At 52.8% G+C, this 15,747-nt stretch overlaps 2 protein-coding genes and 1 long non-coding RNA gene across 3 annotated transcripts; 1 reads left to right on the plus strand and 2 right to left on the minus strand.

Moving 5' to 3' along the window:
- Positions 1–1,547: 1,547 nt before the first annotated feature.
- On the minus strand, positions 1,548–5,496 carry HOXC8 (homeobox C8). Its single transcript, XM_016142596.2, has 2 exons — positions 4,602–5,496; positions 1,548–3,234 (listed from the first exon to the last, which is right to left on the minus strand). The coding sequence occupies exons 1-2, from the start codon at positions 5,035–5,037 to the stop codon at positions 2,942–2,944; spliced, it is 729 nt and encodes a 242-aa protein (XP_015998082.1). The 5' UTR covers positions 5,038–5,496; the 3' UTR covers positions 1,548–2,941.
- Positions 5,497–11,000: 5,504 nt separating this feature from the next.
- Positions 11,001–14,309, minus strand: HOXC9 (homeobox C9). The gene is made up of 2 exons (XM_016142761.2): positions 13,605–14,309; positions 11,001–11,909 (listed from the first exon to the last, which is right to left on the minus strand). The coding sequence occupies exons 1-2, from the start codon at positions 14,140–14,142 to the stop codon at positions 11,665–11,667; spliced, it is 783 nt and encodes a 260-aa protein (XP_015998247.1). The 5' UTR covers positions 14,143–14,309; the 3' UTR covers positions 11,001–11,664.
- Positions 14,310–14,325: 16 nt separating this feature from the next.
- On the plus strand, positions 14,326–15,191 carry LOC118613692. The gene is made up of 2 exons (XR_004955702.1): positions 14,326–14,623; positions 15,062–15,191. It is a non-coding gene; the product is annotated as an uncharacterized LOC118613692 (long non-coding RNA).
- The last annotated feature ends 556 nt before the right edge of the window (positions 15,192–15,747 follow it).

Raw genomic sequence — 15,747 nt, forward strand, 5'->3', positions numbered from 1 at the left:
GGAGGGGCCGCCTCTGGGAAGGCCTGAGGTCGCAGCGAAATGCTCTCTTTTCGGGCCTCACAGGCGGGTAGCCTGTATCTCCCGCAGCAAACGGGGTTACCTGGCTGGCACTTCGGCCCTCGGTTGGGACCCCAGATTCCAGCAGATTTTCTCCAGAGCTGCTCAAAGCTGTTCCCAGCTGCCCCCAGCCCGTGCTTCCAATCTGCGGCCTCTTGGGCTACAGCAGTCCCCTATCCATGATGCCTGACCCAATCCTGTTTTCAGAACCACTTTGCTGAGGAGCCAGGGACCCAGATTGGGGGGGCAGCGGAGAGTGTCCAGAGTGTCGGCCTGGGGCCTAAGTCTGGGGAAATAATTGTCAGGGTGGTGGCGGGGGGGAGGGAGAGAGAGAGAGAGAGAGAGAGAGAGAGAGAGAGAGAGAGAGAGAGAGAGAGAGAGAGATCTGGCCTCAAAAATATTTCAGTCTGTGCGGATCTGGTTTTTAAGACCAGAAGATCCCATCCCCTCCCCTTTACCCTACTCCTTTCTGAGTCAGATGACTTGTATCTCTGGAATTTGGTATTATTTGACCAGAATTTTACTGGCATAAACAGATTTCTCCATCTAAAACCCTCCAGGGAGGAGTGAGAGACCCCTTTTCCCCCTGAGTCTCTTAGCCTTTGACCTTTTATTTTGGGGAATAAGGAGTCCAGTGAGGACTCTCCTTACCCTGCTGTGGCTGGAGTGAGAGGACTGTCCACTCAGCAGGCTTATTCCCCCTCCCAGGCCAATGGCCCCCGCTTTGTGGGCAGGGCAGGTTGCCCAATTGCCAAGGTAAAGCTGAAGGCTTAAAATAGCCAGACAGAGGCTAGAGTAGATGCAAGTGGGCTGGGTGACAGTGATGGCTCTGTGCTGGCTGAATTTGAATTTCAGAATGTGGACTCATTCCTTGTGGGGTACCAGCTCACTCTCTCTCCTTTTTCCAGGCTTAAGCTTCTTCATCCCCACCCCCAATCCCTTAGGCATCATCCACCCAAGTCTTCCAGGCTGCCTTGAGCCTCATATTCTTCCCACCCTGTTCACTATTCTAGTGCTGGGTGCTGGGTGCCCAGGATTGGCCATGAGGCCCATGTGTAGATCAGAAAGAATCCCATTGCCTCATCCTCAGCCCCAACCTCTGGAAGAAAAAGGCCTAGCTGTGGGAGGAGTATTGGGGTAGATTCTTTGTCTGGGCCCAGCTCAGGGCTGGTGAGGAGGATGGTGGATAAGTGGGAAGATACTTTCTCCCCATTGGGATCCTGGCATCCAGAAACTCACTTTACTTGGAGCCAAGATTCTCCCAAGAGCATACTGCTCTTCTTCCTCTTCCTCCTCACCTCCTTCTTTCACCTGCCCTCCCAGCCCATCCTGATCTTTCAACTCCACATCGAGTTCCCCCCACCTCAAAGTGAGATCAGTGGAGGAGACCTTTTCCAGAGTGTTGGGAGAGAAGGTTAAGGGAGATAGAGAGAGGATAGAGAATGTTAAGGGGGGTGGCACTGGAGAAAAAACAAGTCATTCCAGCTTCATATATTTTTTTCTCCTTTTTTTTTTTTAATTATGACTCACGTATACAATACAAAGTACTTGGACCAGAAACAGGGCTGCCGGGACACAAAATCTACATTCATAGCTGGACATAAAGACAAATGACCAAAATTATCATTATAGATATATTTTAACATTTTTTTTCTTTCGAGCACATTGCATAAACAGAATTCAAGACAGAGTTAACTATACATTCAGTGCAATTTAGTTCTACTCTACTGGGGTTAGAAGCACAATAAAAGCGCACAGGACCGGCGAGCTAGGCAGTCTCAGTTGTTGGGTTTTTCTTAGTGAAATAAGCAGCAACAAACGACAACAAAACCGCATTACGAATACTCAAAGCAGGATTTTCTTCTATAGGTAGTGATAAAATACGCTGGAGGTTTTCCTTTTTTTTTTTATTTTAAAATTTTTCTCTTTTTTTCTTCCATATTAGGATTTTTTTTAAAACTTCTCTTTTTTATTTTTCAAGATTATTGCAGATTCCCTTTAGGTAGTATGTTAAAATTTTATTATTAATATTATTATTTTAATGATTATGGTGATTTCTGAGCGCTAACACTAACGCAGCTCAGAGGAAGCTGGGCCCAACAACAGAAATCAGAAAGCGAAGGGGAAGAAGGCATGGGCCCAAGTGACCATGGGATGACTAGGTAGGACTTCAGAGGTGATTGCAGGCTCCTATTTACCCGCCGGAAGCGGGGGGGGGGGTGCAGCAGAGACCCACATATTCAGGTTTCCATCAGGTTCCCAGAGAAAGTCAAGGGGTCTTTCTAAGCGGGGAGCCCCAGAAAGGGAGAGGAGATATTTCTTGCTATCATTTTTTTTTATTTCTTTAAACATTTTCCCTTTCCCTCCCTTCCTTCCTTCCTTCACTTTTTCTTTCCTATCCTTTGAAAAGAAGTAAATCTAACACTAATCGTAGCAGAAAAACAAAACCATGAGTCTTCTTCCACATTTTGAGGGGCTTCCCTCTAAAATAAATACCAGAGAAGCAGGGAGGTGGGAATGTGACAAGAAGGGGCAGAGAGAGGGGGCAAAGAGGCAAGGTCTCAGACCTTAAAATCCAGGCAGAAGTCCGAAGGGTGGGGGTAGGGATAAGTGTGTGTGTCAGGGCAACGACTGAGACAGAGACTCCGAACTTTTCGCTGTGTCTCGGTCTCCCCCCTCCAGCCCCCGAACAAATAAAGATCGGGGGAAGTCCAAAGGTAATAAAACCAGAGCTGCAAGTATCTGACAGGTAGTTAGAGTTGTGAGTGTCATTCTATTCTCTATAAAAGCAAATGACAGTCGTAAACTTCTCAATTTATCCGCTACCATAAAACGAAACTTCAAGGGAGTTGCTAAAGGGGTGGGGGGAATCTCTCTTTTTTGCTTAGTCCTTGTTTTCTTCCTTTTCCTCCTCTTCTTTCTCCTCTTCCTCATTTCCTTCTTCCTCCACTTTCTCCTCATCTCGGGCTCCAGGCAGTTTATCCTTGTTATTCTCCTTTTTCCACTTCATCCTTCGGTTCTGGAACCAGATCTTCACTTGTCTCTCAGTCAGTCCCAGAGCGTGAGAGACTTCAATTCGGCGCTTTCGTGTCAAATAAGGATTAAAGAGAAACTCCTTTTCTAGTTCCAAGGTCTGATACCGGCTGTAAGTTTGCCTTCCGCTGCGCCGCCCCGGAGCTAGACAGAACAGAACCCCAGTCTCGTTATGTTTGGGTAGGGGCTCAGCTTTCCCCTGCCACTCTTCTTCTCCTAAAGTCCCCCCTCAAATCTCCCCAGTTCTCCTCCCTTCTGCAGAAAAGGCGAGAGCAGAAAGCAAGCAAGGGCAGGAAAGTTTGTGAGCTTGTTTTGGTTTGGCTTCACCTTGGGAGGTGGGGTGGGGGTGGGGGCAGGGACTGGGGTCTGTCTGGAAACCAGGGGATGGCAGAGGCCAGGGGAGCACTACAGAGTCCCCCCAGGGCCTGAAGTCCCAGGAAACTGACCCTTGCAGCTTTGTTTACAAGTGCAGAGTGGCATTTGGTGAGCAGGGCTAAAGACAGTCTGTTTCCAAAAGACAGGAAAAAGATCTCAGGATTAAAGAAGAGGGGCTTTGCTCACTGCCCCCTCCTCGAATCTCTCTGCCTAATGCTTTGCCAGGAAGAAAAATAATTGATCTCCTGGAATGTATCACTGCTTGGCCTGATTGCTAACTGGAGACCAGCAAATAAATCACGGGCCATCCCCGCTGGAACTTGTCGCTTCTCGCTTCCCCTTTTACTTCGAAATTGGGCCACGAGGGGCCACCCTTTGAGGGGCTCATGACCTGAGCCACTCTGAGGGTTTCCAGGAGACCCCACAAGCCTTTGATTGGGGATGGCTTGGCTAGGGTCCCTAGGACCTCAAAGCCCTCTAATCTGCATGGCCTCTTTTTCCAGCACTCTTTTTTTCTCCTCTCTGACTCCCTCTCTTCTCTCCAACTGAGGGAGGTACAGCAAAGTTGGGGTAGTAGCCCTAAGATTAGTTCTCTGAGACGAGGCAATGGGTGCCCCCAGAGAGCCAGAGTACCTATTGTTGAAGTCTCACCACCCTCTGACCTAGCTAGGGAAGGGAAACAGGGTCTCCCTTCACCCCAAGACAGCCTGGCCACTGTCCTGGATTAAGGATCTGTGCCTATGGAGACACTGGTTTGCTCCAAAGGCTGATAAGCTCAGGGTCTTCAGCCCCCTTCCCAGCCACTCCACAACTTTGACTTTAGAGATGGCAAGAGGGAGAGACAGACGGACAGACAGACAGACAGAGGTGGAGAAAAAGATTTTTAACCCTCTGCACCCAGACACCACCTTTCCCCCATCTTCACCCCAGTCCCCAAAATATTCAAGGCGAGCCTCCGCCCCACCCCACCCCCAGCTGAACCTCCCAACCTCAAGAAACCCACTCAGGCATGGAGGTGGGGCTGGGGAGACCCCAAAGCCAGGAGGGAAAGCCAGGGCAGACAAAAAGGAGGCAAGGGAGGGGGGGAAGACCCCGGAGCGCGGGAGACCAAGGGGGAAAGAGAAAAGACTTCTCACCGTGGGGTCTCATCCATGGAAACATGAGGCTGGGAGACGAGTTTTGATTTAAGTGGCCTTGTCCTTCGCTACTGTTAGTGTTGGCGGAGGATTTACAGTCGGGATATTGCACCACGCTCGCCTCTTGCTGAGCCCCATAAAGGGACTGTCTAGGGAGCGCCTCGTAGCCATAGAATTTGGAGGCGTCTCCGTGGCAGCTCAGCGAGCACGGGTTCTGCTGGTAGCCCGAGTTGGAGATGCCCGAGGTGCCGTGGTGGAAGAAGTCTTGGACGTGGTGCGAGGCGTGCTGGAAGCCGGGCGCCGAGCCGCCCGGCCCATACACCAGCGCATGGCTCCTGCCCACGCTCTGGGGGAACCGGCAGTCGTAATAGGCCGGTTCCAGGGACTCGCCGCCTTTGTATTTGGAGAACAGGGGGTTGACGAAGTAGGAGCTCATGCTGGGCACATGAAAACCCGCCGCCCCCTCCCCTCTGGCTCGCGACTCCCCCCGCCCGGTACCCCCGAAATTCCCCTCCCCCCGGGAGCGAACCCCCGGCCGGCTGGCTTCCCGGGGCTGGGCCGGGCTGGGCGAGTGGGGGGGCGCCGGGTGCCGGCCGGCCGGCTCACGCAGCTCCCGGGCTGGGCGGGCGGGCGGGCGGGCGGCGGCGGAGGCAGCGGGCGCGGCGGCGGCGGCGGCGGCGGCTCTCTTCACTGTCGGTAGGTAGAGCTCGCGCTCCCTCACTTAGCTCTTTCCTTTAACAGCCCAGGCGAATTCCTCAGACTCCCGGCGGTGGCGGCGCTTACACGCGATTCGCGTTCATCAATCCACGACATGAAGACAGGCGAGAGAGAGGGAGAGAGAGAGAGAGAGAGAGAGGGAGAGAGAGAGGGAGAGAGAGAGAGAGAGAGAGAGAGAGAGAGAGAGAGAGAGAGAGAGAGATGGTGGGGGGTTGAGGGGTTCAGGCTGGGGGGGGACCTGGAGGAAGGGGAGGAAAGGAAGGGGAGGGATGGGGGTGTGGTATATACATGTGTGTGTGTGTGGGGGGGGGTGAGCCAGCCCCAGCTAATGGCTGGGGCCAGTTTTTCCAAGGTGCGCATTCAGATCTGAAGGTGCCTCTCCCCTACTTCTCTTTTCCTTCCTCTCAGAGAGATACCTGGGCCAGCAGGTCAACTCAGGTTACCTCAACAGGTATAAGACCCCCCAAGGGGGTTGAATGCCAGCAAGGGAGAGAAGGTCCCCTGACCCAAAAGATGGGATCCCAGGGGGTCCTTAACTCTGAGGACTTTGAGGAGGAACAAGCACATCATATCTCCAAATACTTCAGGCATCAGCAGTCTTCATGCCTGTTGCCCTTCCCAGGGTGAAAATCTGCCCTGTCTTCCTTAGGTCCTCAAGGCCCTCTTGCCTGCCTGCTGTGGGCAGTGAAGAGGGCCAGAGGTGGGTGGCATTGCATACACCCAGTCTGGTCTACATTGCCCCTTCAGACTCCAGTTCCTGCCTGAGGCACAAAGCCCAAGCAATGGCCAGGAGCTGGGCTGGAGACTCTAAGAGCAAAGCTGCTTGTGGGGATAGAGAAGGAGAGGGCAGCTGGTGGGTCCCTGGCTTCTGGCTAGGCTGATTCAAGATATTTCTTCTTAGGAGAATACTTATATCTGGGTTGGAGGAGACTGGAGCACGGTTCTTGTCCCCACACACCCTAACCCCATAGGAAATGCCAGCTAGCCCTAGAGGGCCCCCCTGGCTTTACTGCACCCCTACTTCCCCAGGCAGGCTGCCCAGGCCAGGATGTGGATGGGAACTGTCAACAGACACTCTTTAAATATTTACCCACATATTCTCGGGGGAGGGGGGTTCTCCCCATCTCCAAGGCTAGGTAAATTCAAATTAATTCTAACAGATAAAAAACAACAACAACTTTACTCCATCAACACCTTTCTCTGGCCTTATGTGTGTACAGTTATGTGGGCCGAACACAGACAGAGAGAAAAGAGAGAAAGTGAGAGAGCTGTGGATATGTGTGCTGTGTGCATATGAATTAAAAAGAGGAGTAAATGATTTTTCCAGTCTCCCCCCTATGCAGGGCAACACTGAGGCACAGGATACACACATACTGTATGTGTTAGCCTTCCATCCTGAAAAACATCAAATGCATGCTCACTAAACTACCATGCATGCCTGGAAACACCCCTGTCACCTTACAGACACAGTGCACACACGTGCACACCCAGGCACATAGGAAAATAATACCTGACAAACACACATGCATCTTTAGCTCTTTGTAACATGAAAAAAAAAATGTTACCAATTTTCCTTCCACATTCTGGGGTTTCAGAGTTGGACAAGGAAAGAGGCATTTAGAAAACCAGATCTTTTTCTCTCCTATCGGGAGCCCAGCTCTAGGGGTAGAGGAAGGAATGGCATGAGAGGATGGTGCCAATAGAATGAACACCCCCCCCCCAATCCTTCTGTTATCTAAATTATTGCTGGGGAAATGGCCACCCTCAGCTAAATTCTCAAAGGAGATTCCCTGGTGCCCCAGCAAGAGATGTTTCTTCAGTCCCCTGCATTTGGAGAAACCCACCCCCATCAGAGTTAGAAATTGCTCAGACTCTGCAAAATCTAGAACACAGGCCCTGGAGCAGGGCGGGGATGGGGGTAGGGGAAGGTGGGGAGGTGCAGAAGAGGGCTATCCCAGGGATACCAGTCTCCTTAGGGTCCAGGATAATGCAGGGCAAGACAGGGGTCTTCGCCACTACCAGAGAACATGCTTCAGCCTGTTCTTCAAGTACTGAGCTAAAGGAGCTGGACTCTGGGCTCCAAGCATCTGGGTCACTGGGGACTGTCATAAATACTTTCCCTGGAAAAAGGAGGCTTTGCAGGCTAGATCCGCTCTGGGGCCTACGCCTTATCTTTAGAGGGTGGGGGCATATCTCGACAGTTTATGGTCCAGCGAAAACCCTGTCACACAGCTATTCTTCCTGGCCTTTGTGTCTCGGAATGCGACTGTCCCGAGAGTGTCGCCACCACCTTCGGCTCAGAGAGCCCACCAGTCCGAAATCCTTGGCTGGACTTGGTTTTCCCTTTTGGGGGTCCCTCGCCTATCTTTCTTTCATTTGATTTTTTTTTTCTTTTACACATATCTGGTTGGTTTCTCTCCAGGAACCTGGAAATAAGGAAATCACAAGCAGCCATCCTCGCCGCGGCGTCTCTGTCCCTCTCCCAGAGGCCTGCACCGCCCACTTAGGTACCACGGATTTATGTTCGTTTGTCCGGGTCATTCTGCCTTTTTGTGTTAATTACGCGCTGCCTGCTTCGTGCTTATCACCTCCGCAAAGCGATTCTTTTCGACACCCGCCCTCTTGAGCCTCCCGAGCCTGCTGCCAGAGCGAGGGCCCATCTCCCGCCACCACTCACGATTTATTTACACCTCGCAGGTGAGAGGATTGATTTGCTCAGAGCCAGTGGGGCCAGGCTGAGCCGGGGCGCGGGGCCTTCTTGCCGTTGCTCCTCGGTGCTGGGCCTTAAATGTCAGTGCGGCCAGGCTGGTCTGGGGCACCAATGCAGCCTCTAACATTGAGCAACAGCGCCACCTCGCGTCCACTTGCTCTAATGCAGTCCAGCCGGGTAAAAAAGCCAACAGACACAGCAAGCAAGTCCCAGGCTTAGCCCTAAGATGGGAAGTGGGAGGGAGTTTCTAAATGGGTGCGAGAATGAGGGGAGGAGGGTCCCCGGAAGAGATTTTTCTCAGGACTTCTGTTCCCTTGTTTTGTAAGTTCTCGAAATAAACCTTGTCAAAGGTTTCACACTATTTTCTCTGTTTGTTACCCTCTCTTCCGGCATTAAGAGACACTGTACGAGAGAACTGCCGCGATCTTTCCCCCTATTCAGGCACATTTCTGGGCTGGGAACACCTCTGCGCATTCAGATTACTTCCCAAAGCTCCCGCGACCACCTGCCCGCGGCGCGCACCCTAAAATCCTCGATCCTCTTACCCTGCTGCTGCTTCCGAACAGCCTATTCCGCTGCCGCCCGCAGGACTTTGGAGTGGTATTCTGACTTCTCCCGGTTGTTGGTCCCCTGGTTTGTAGCCCATCCCTCTCTCACGAGCGCTCTCTCCACCTCTCCCTCCTAGCCAGTGAGGTCCTGTTTTCCGTGGGCCATAGACAAAACATTCCTATAATCCGATTTCAAAGGAAAGAGTGTCCACCTTATTTAAACCATAAAACAATTAAGCCCAGACGTCTAGCCAGCTCCGCGCTGCTGTTTTGTTCGGCTCCATTCAGAATCCAGAGCAGGGAGACAAACAGCGCCATAAAAGTGGCATTTCGGGGCTGCGGAAATGTACCTATCCGCTGCCTTCCCAAGTGGAACAACCTTTAGGGTTTTGTGATTCTGACAAAGGAGCTGAGGAGAGGTGGGAGGAAGATTAGGGCAGGAGGGCGTTTGCTAGCCCCTCTTTCCCCTCAGCTTTCGTTTCTTTCCCCAGATGTGTGTTGTGTTCTGGTTTTAATTCACAAGTTATAATAAATAAAAATAGAATCCAATCCTGACCTGCAGGCTGGAGCCTGAGCTGGTACTGAACAGTGGGCCGGCCGGGTGGGCCTGCTCTGGATCTCACGCTTCTCTTAGGACCCTTGAGCCCTGAGGCCCTCCTTCCCGCCCGTATTTAGGCCGTGTCTGGCGGGCTGCAGGAAGCAGGCCACGCTGACGGACCAGGGGAGGCGACAGGGCCTTGGAGCAGGGGCTGGATGGAAAAGTCCGGAAAGGCCGCTGAGCCGGGCTTGGAGAGAAGCCTGAGTCCCTTCGGTCAGAACAGAGGAAGATGGGTGCCTTGTCCTCCACCCGGTGTGGAACTGAGGCCGGGGTCGCAGAACAGCAAAGCGGCCAAGAGGAGGAGTAAGGAAGCAAGACAAGAGAGAAACGACGTGTAGGCAAAGCACCTTTCAAAAGGACCAAGAAAACAACAGCTTCTGGAATTGGGGAGGTCTCTTAAGCTGGAAACATGAGAGGGTGCTTTAGCAACTAGGAAAACCACAATGTTGTTTGTAACTTTCGATTGCCCCTCTCAAAATATTATTGAAACAAAATATTCACCCCTTCCCACCTTTCTACAACCACCAAAATTGGAGTGTTTAGTGGAAGAAGGGGATAGGAGATTCAAATGATAGGGAGGGGCTGGTCCCTACAAGTGCCTCACCAATCCTGTAAGGTGATACGATGGGGGGGGTATTACACATGGCCTGGGGTCCCCAATTATTTTTTTATGGTGGTAGTCCCCAAGTATTCAGAGCAACACCCTGCACCCTCTCCAGAATGGGCAGCCTGAGATATTAAAGGGCTATATTTCAGGCAGTCTTGAGTTTAATAGTTTCCAGATTGGGGGATTTCCGAGAAAGGGGGCGCCCGGGCAGAGGCATACCCAGCAACTTGTGTCTGCTTCTGATTAGCAGATGAAAACTGCTGGTTCTGGGGAAGGTGCTCTGGGGTACAGTGCAGCTGACCAGCCCCATCAGGCTGTTACACACACATCCCTACACCCTTGTGCCTGGAGTCCCACAACCACCAGAGAACACCCCACTTCTGGCTAATCTGTGACCAACTTCCTTGGGCCCTGGCCACACCATCCCCCAGAAATCTGCAGCTGCCCAGCATAACCCCATCACCCCCAGACCAACGTTCAAACTAAATATCACAGAGACAGAGAATTGAGAAGAAGAGAGAACTAGGGGACAGAAAGAGAGAGAAGCTACAAATGCGCTGAGTAAAAGCTATATCTAATTCTGACTATTGGCTTTGCCACTTCCTTCTTTCCTTTCCTTCAACTTTCTCTCTCTGCCTCACTGTCTCTGTCTATGCATCTTCCTCCTTTTACTCTGAACGCAGTCCCCAGAGCCTGTTCTGCTCCCTGAGGCCTGCTAGTCTTCCTCCTCCTCACTGCACACCCACCCTACCTGCCCCGCTCAGCCATCCCTCGAAGCACCGATGCAGCCAGGCAAGAATCCAGCCTGGGCCCTCACCCAGCACCCAACTTTTATCTTCACCTATCTCTTCCCTCCAATCTCATGTACTCATAAATTATTACAATTAATTACAGCCAGGGAAAACCATTCATGCCATGCCCCCCTCCTCCCCCCACCCCGCCCCGCCCCTGCCGGCTCCATTAAGCTACCAAGAAACTCACAGGCAGCCAGCGGAGCAGGCACAAGCACAAGCTATACCCAGGCCTCCACCCCACCCCTGGATCCCTCACCCCCATCCCACTCTGCCTGGAGAGAAGCCACAGGCACTTGCCCTTTTGAGGTCGAGGGAGCCCCTTCCTGGCTCCAGCCTCCCCCAAAGGATCTGAGCACTTGCCTCCTCCACGACAGCAGCCTGGGAGCCACAGGGAGGAGAAATAACGAGAACTGGATGCAGTTGGGTTTCTGGTTTTTTAAGTGACTTCGATATATTAACACAGAGCTGTTCTACCATAACAAACAGAAGCACGTTACAGGACGGACGCTGGGGATGAGAGAAAACACTGCTATGTACACGCCCGAGGCGCCGGCCTGCGCCGCCGGACCCAGCCTGCGACACTGTCCCGGCCCTCGCCCCTCAGTTCCTGGGCTGAGAATCGTTATTGTGTATGTGTGTGTCTCTTTTTTGTACAAAATCTGCACGCAGAGCACCCCAGGCCTGGGGAGAGATGGCCCGGACCAAATACGATACAGGAAAAAAAAAATAGAAATATAGCAATTCAAGTACTGGCTTCTCTGAAGAAAGGAGAAAAAATCACATTTGTGTGTGTCATTTATTTCAGTTGCGCTGGGAGAAGAGAACGCGGATTCTCTCCCCGCCTCCTGCTCCTCGCTGGGTAGGACTAACTCTAAAACACCAATTTCTCAAACACTGAACCCTCCCAAATCGCAAGAGTTTTCCTTTTCCCTTTTTTTTTTTTCTTTTTAAGCTGATTGGCTTTTCTCTATCTTGCTTTTTCCTTTTCTTTTTCGTGCTCTCTCCCGCCTGGGTTGGGTTTTTTTTTTTTTTTTTGTGGGGTTTTTGTTTTTCCCTTGGCTGTGCCGAGGCAGCAGGCCGGGTCAGGGTTTAGGATTGCTCCTTGTCGGTTTTCTCTTTATTCATCTTTTTCATCTTCATCCTCCGGTTCTGAAACCAGATTTTGACCTGCCGCTCGGTGAGGTTGAGAACCCGGGCCACCTCATACCGACGGTCCCTGGTTAAATACATATTGAAGAGAAACTCCTTCTCCAGTTCCAGCGTCTGATACTTGGTGTAAGGGCAGCGCTTCTTCCTCGTGGAGCGGGCATGGATCCAGTTGGCCACGGGGTTGCCTAGAGGGCCAAACACAAGCAGGGATCAGTGGAGCCCCTTTCCAGCCCAAGATCCCTTCCACCCCATTCCCCAGGCTTAGCTAGCCTCCCCAAACCCAATAATTGAACCTGAATTTGGATAGGTTTTGCTTTAGGATCATCCTCCCCCCTCACTCCTTTTGCGTTCTGCTCCCTCCCTATCTTCCCCTTCTTCAGTTTCCAGCACCTAAAACTATAGGAAATCAAAGCAATCAAAGCCCCTACAGTCTGGTCCTCAGCTTCAAGGGTAGTAATTCGAGAATATCCTCATAAAAAGTCCAAATTCCCAACCGTTTCATAGGCCCATAAACGCTTCTCTCTCTTGTTTTTTATTTTTATAGCAAGGTCTCTCTCCTCCCCACTTCCCTCCTCCTCTGCCCCCTCCCATCCTCCCAGCCCACGACCAAGTCCTGAAATTTCGACAGTTCTGCTTCCTGACCCTGAGAGTCCCTAAGCCCCTCGCCACCCTCTCCAGCGCCTGTCTCCGCTCTACGAATTCAACCCTGTTGAGGCGAATTCTCAGGGTGATGCTGGGCTGGGGAAAGCCTTTCTTCTCTCCCCAGAGAGCTGCTGGACTTGGAAACAGGCTCCCCTATATCTTAGCTTCCCTGTTTGGCTTCTCTCTTGCCAGCCCCAGGACAGGCTCTGCAGGAGCCAAGCCTCCAATTTCAGGTTTATGGGAGTAGCTGAGGGCAAGGAGGGAAAGCTCAGAGAGGTATAATTAGGCCCTGGCCCCTTATGGGGCTGGAGGAAAGGATTTCCTGGAGCCCCCTCCTCGGACTCCCCCAGACACTTCCTCACACCCAGGGGGCTGCACCCCCTCCCCTGCTCTTTCCCTTCTTTCTCCTTTCTCTGGCCCTGCAGCTCCCACCTGCCCCCCCCCAACCTACCCCTGCCCTTCTTTGCAAGACTCAGAAGGCTCCTGTGTGTGGGGGGGGGGTGGATGGGGGTGTATATATGTGTGTGTATAATTCTCTAATCTGGGGAGATGCCTCTCCCCACTTCTCATCCCTCACCCTCCATCCTTAATCCTCTCTCCTAAAGACCCTAGAAGAGGGTTTTCAAGTTTAAGGAGACTGGGACCCCACTTCTCTCCCTCACCTCTGGAAGTCCTGATCCCTCTAAGTTCCCAGGCTGTGAAATCCCCCAGACCCCTCACCCATTGCTCCTGGAAGAGAAGTCCATGGACCTTCTGTTTCATGAATCTAGTGGGGTGAGGAGCCCCATGCTGGCTGGGAGGTAGGGGTGATTTTTCTTTCTGGGGTATTTCCTCTCTGCCCCCAGTGTCCTTCTCATTTCTCCCCATCCCACCTCAAACCGTTAAATGAATCTCGCTGCCACCCCATCCCCTGGCCCTTCCTGCATTTCTTCGAAAGTAGCGACTGAGCCAAAAAGCCTAGGCTGGGTGTGTGGGGGGCGGGGGGTCTCATCAAAGCCAGCTCCAGGGAGAGAAGCCCCCTCAGTCCTCTCCCAAACTGGCTCTCTGAGCCCCCTTCTTAGACCTTCTTGCCCCTGAAAGCTCCCCAAGGTAATTCGCTTTTATTGAGTCCTCGCCCCTCTCCCTCGCCCCTCTCCCGCGCTCCCTGCGCAGCTCCGAGGGGCTGTAATCTGGCTCCCCCCGCCCGGCCTCCCCTCCCCTCCTGCGCTGGTTGTAAAGGAAAATTGCTCCCAACTTACTGGGGTCCAGGTCGGCCTTCTCCTCTTTGTGCTTGCTGCCGGCGAGGGCGTCCGCCTCGGGCGAGGGCAGGGTCTGCGGGGCGCGGTCGCGCAGCTCCCCGGGCGAGCCATACATGTAGTCCGGGTAGCTGCGGCCGTCGCCCGGGCCGCAGTCGGCGCGGCGCCCGGGGTAGGCGTCCGGCTTGAGGGCGTAGTGACGGCCCCCGGCCGGGAAGCTGGGGAAGGAGACGGCGCCGGACAGCGGCTCGAGCCAAGTCCGCATGTAGCGCGTGTCGGCGCCGAGGTGGGGCTGGGGGCCGTACGGGTGGTACACCACGGACGACTGCGAGGGCACGGGCGCCCACGACGTGCTGAACACAGCCGGCTTGGGCGCGAAGCTACAGGACGGAAAATCGCTACAGTCCGGCACCAAGCCGCTGGGTCTGGCGGCGGCGGGGTGAGCCCCGGTGGCCGGAAACCTGGACGCTAGGAGGTCTTCATTGTCGTGAGAGATGAGCGAGTCCACGTAATAGTTACTGATGGGCCCCGTCGCCGACATCGTAACGGGGTTTTACATACATAAGATTATTGTATGAACTGTATATGTACTTTTTATCTGCTCACAGAACAATCAAGGCAGGTAATTATTTTTCCAGCCTTTTCCCCGCAGCTCATTGGCTCCCCGACCCCCACGTGATCGTATTTACCCAAAAATACGGCGCGGATCAATGCGCAGGGGCTTTTTTTTCCTTGCTTTTCCCCCCCTTTCTCCCACCCCCTTCTCTGCTGATCCCCGAGACCTGCGTTTTCCTGGGGGTCCGGAACTCTGGATCTAAGGCATGAGCCACCCCCTCAGGACAACTCGTATCTCATCAGAGAACCCCCTTGCCCATGTCCACCCATAAGCAGATGGTCTCCAACCCCCACCCCTAGGAGGATTTCTTAATGGGGCGAAAATGCCAGTCCCCGAAGCCAGGGTTCCTGGACCCCAAGGGCCGAGCTGGGCGCAGGAGCCCCGCAGGGGCGCAGAGGCCGCCGAGGTAGGTGGAGGAACTATTTCTTGACGTAATCCGTCTCTGTCGGCCCCGACGCTCCCGCAGTCTCTGCGCGAGCCGAGATCAGCGATTGTCAGTTCGGAACGTGGCTTTTAAAAATGCGTTTTTAAATAGTGTGTATGTATGTATTTCTTTCAGGAGCAGCAGCAGCAGCGAGGGAGGGAGGGTGGGAGGGGACTGGGGAACCTGGGATGGAGGGAGGGAAAGAGGGAAACGGGAGAGTCCTTCTGCCACTGGCCAACTCAGCCCCCCAAATCTAGGGTAGGAGAAGCTTAGGGAAGGTGGTTCGTGGGTGGGAGGGGTAGGACCTCAGGATCTCATACACCTTTATCATTAGAAGTCCTCTCTGCTTTGGCACAGATATGCAAGCGCCTTTTTTTTCTTTAAATTTATTGTCTATATCTATTTATCTTTCTTTGCCAGCTTGAAGAAGTGGAGGAGAGATCTACACAACTTAAATGGGTCGTCCCCATCCCATCTTCCTACTCACCCTCCTTTGCACCCAACTCCATCTCAGAGACATTCATACTCACCCCCCGCCCAATAAAAAGAAGTCACCCCCTCTTCAGTCTGCAGAGTGCCAGGGTGAGAGCAGGCAAGGCGAGAGAGCGACCTCGGTCGTGGGCAAGTAGCTTGTTTTTACGTCCTTCAATAAAATTTTTATGAGGATCATTTGATTGTTCATAAATGTGTCCTTCATTAAATAAAATTGTAGGCTGTTTTTGGAACGGGAAAAAAGCAACGGAGGGATGAGAGAAAGCAGTTTCTTTGGGGTCGGACACAGGAATTCTGGAGAGGCAGTGTGATTTTAAGCAAGATCAGACAACTTGGATTCCTCCCCCCAATAAGTTGGTTGCTACCCTTCTCCTTAAATTTGGGGTTCGGTGCCCAGCCCTCTGCTTTCCATCAGACTGTCCCATGGTTGTTTAGTAAAGGTGAGCTTTAAGCAAGCAGAAAATTCTCAGTGTGGGTGCAAGAGAGGTGGTAGGGAGGTTGGCTGGAGGGGTGGGGGATAAGGGCAAGTGATGTCCCTAGAGGCAGATGCACCCTAGGCATGGCAGAAAGAGTTTGAAGGTAGGGTGCAATTTCAGGGTCAGAAGGGAAGAGTC

This window comes from Rousettus aegyptiacus, unplaced genomic scaffold (assembly GCF_014176215.1).
Source record: "Rousettus aegyptiacus isolate mRouAeg1 unplaced genomic scaffold, mRouAeg1.p scaffold_m13_p_2, whole genome shotgun sequence".
Taxonomy (NCBI): Eukaryota; Metazoa; Chordata; class Mammalia; order Chiroptera; family Pteropodidae; genus Rousettus; species Rousettus aegyptiacus.

Excerpts from the sequence above, each read along its gene's own strand:
- HOXC8 (XM_016142596.2), bottom strand. The coding sequence starts at position 5,037 with ATGAGCTCCTACTTCGTCAACCCCCTGTTCTCCAAATACAAAGGCGGC. Across the intron at positions 3,235-4,601 it reads TCCATGGATGAGACCCCACG|CTCCGGGGCGGCGCAGCGGA; the intron begins GTGAGAAGTCTT and ends TGTTCTGTCTAG.
- HOXC9 (XM_016142761.2), bottom strand. The coding sequence starts at position 14,142 with ATGTCGGCGACGGGGCCCATCAGTAACTATTACGTGGACTCGCTCATC. Across the intron at positions 11,910-13,604 it reads GAAGGCCGACCTGGACCCCA|GCAACCCCGTGGCCAACTGG; the intron begins GTAAGTTGGGAG and ends TTGGCCCTCTAG.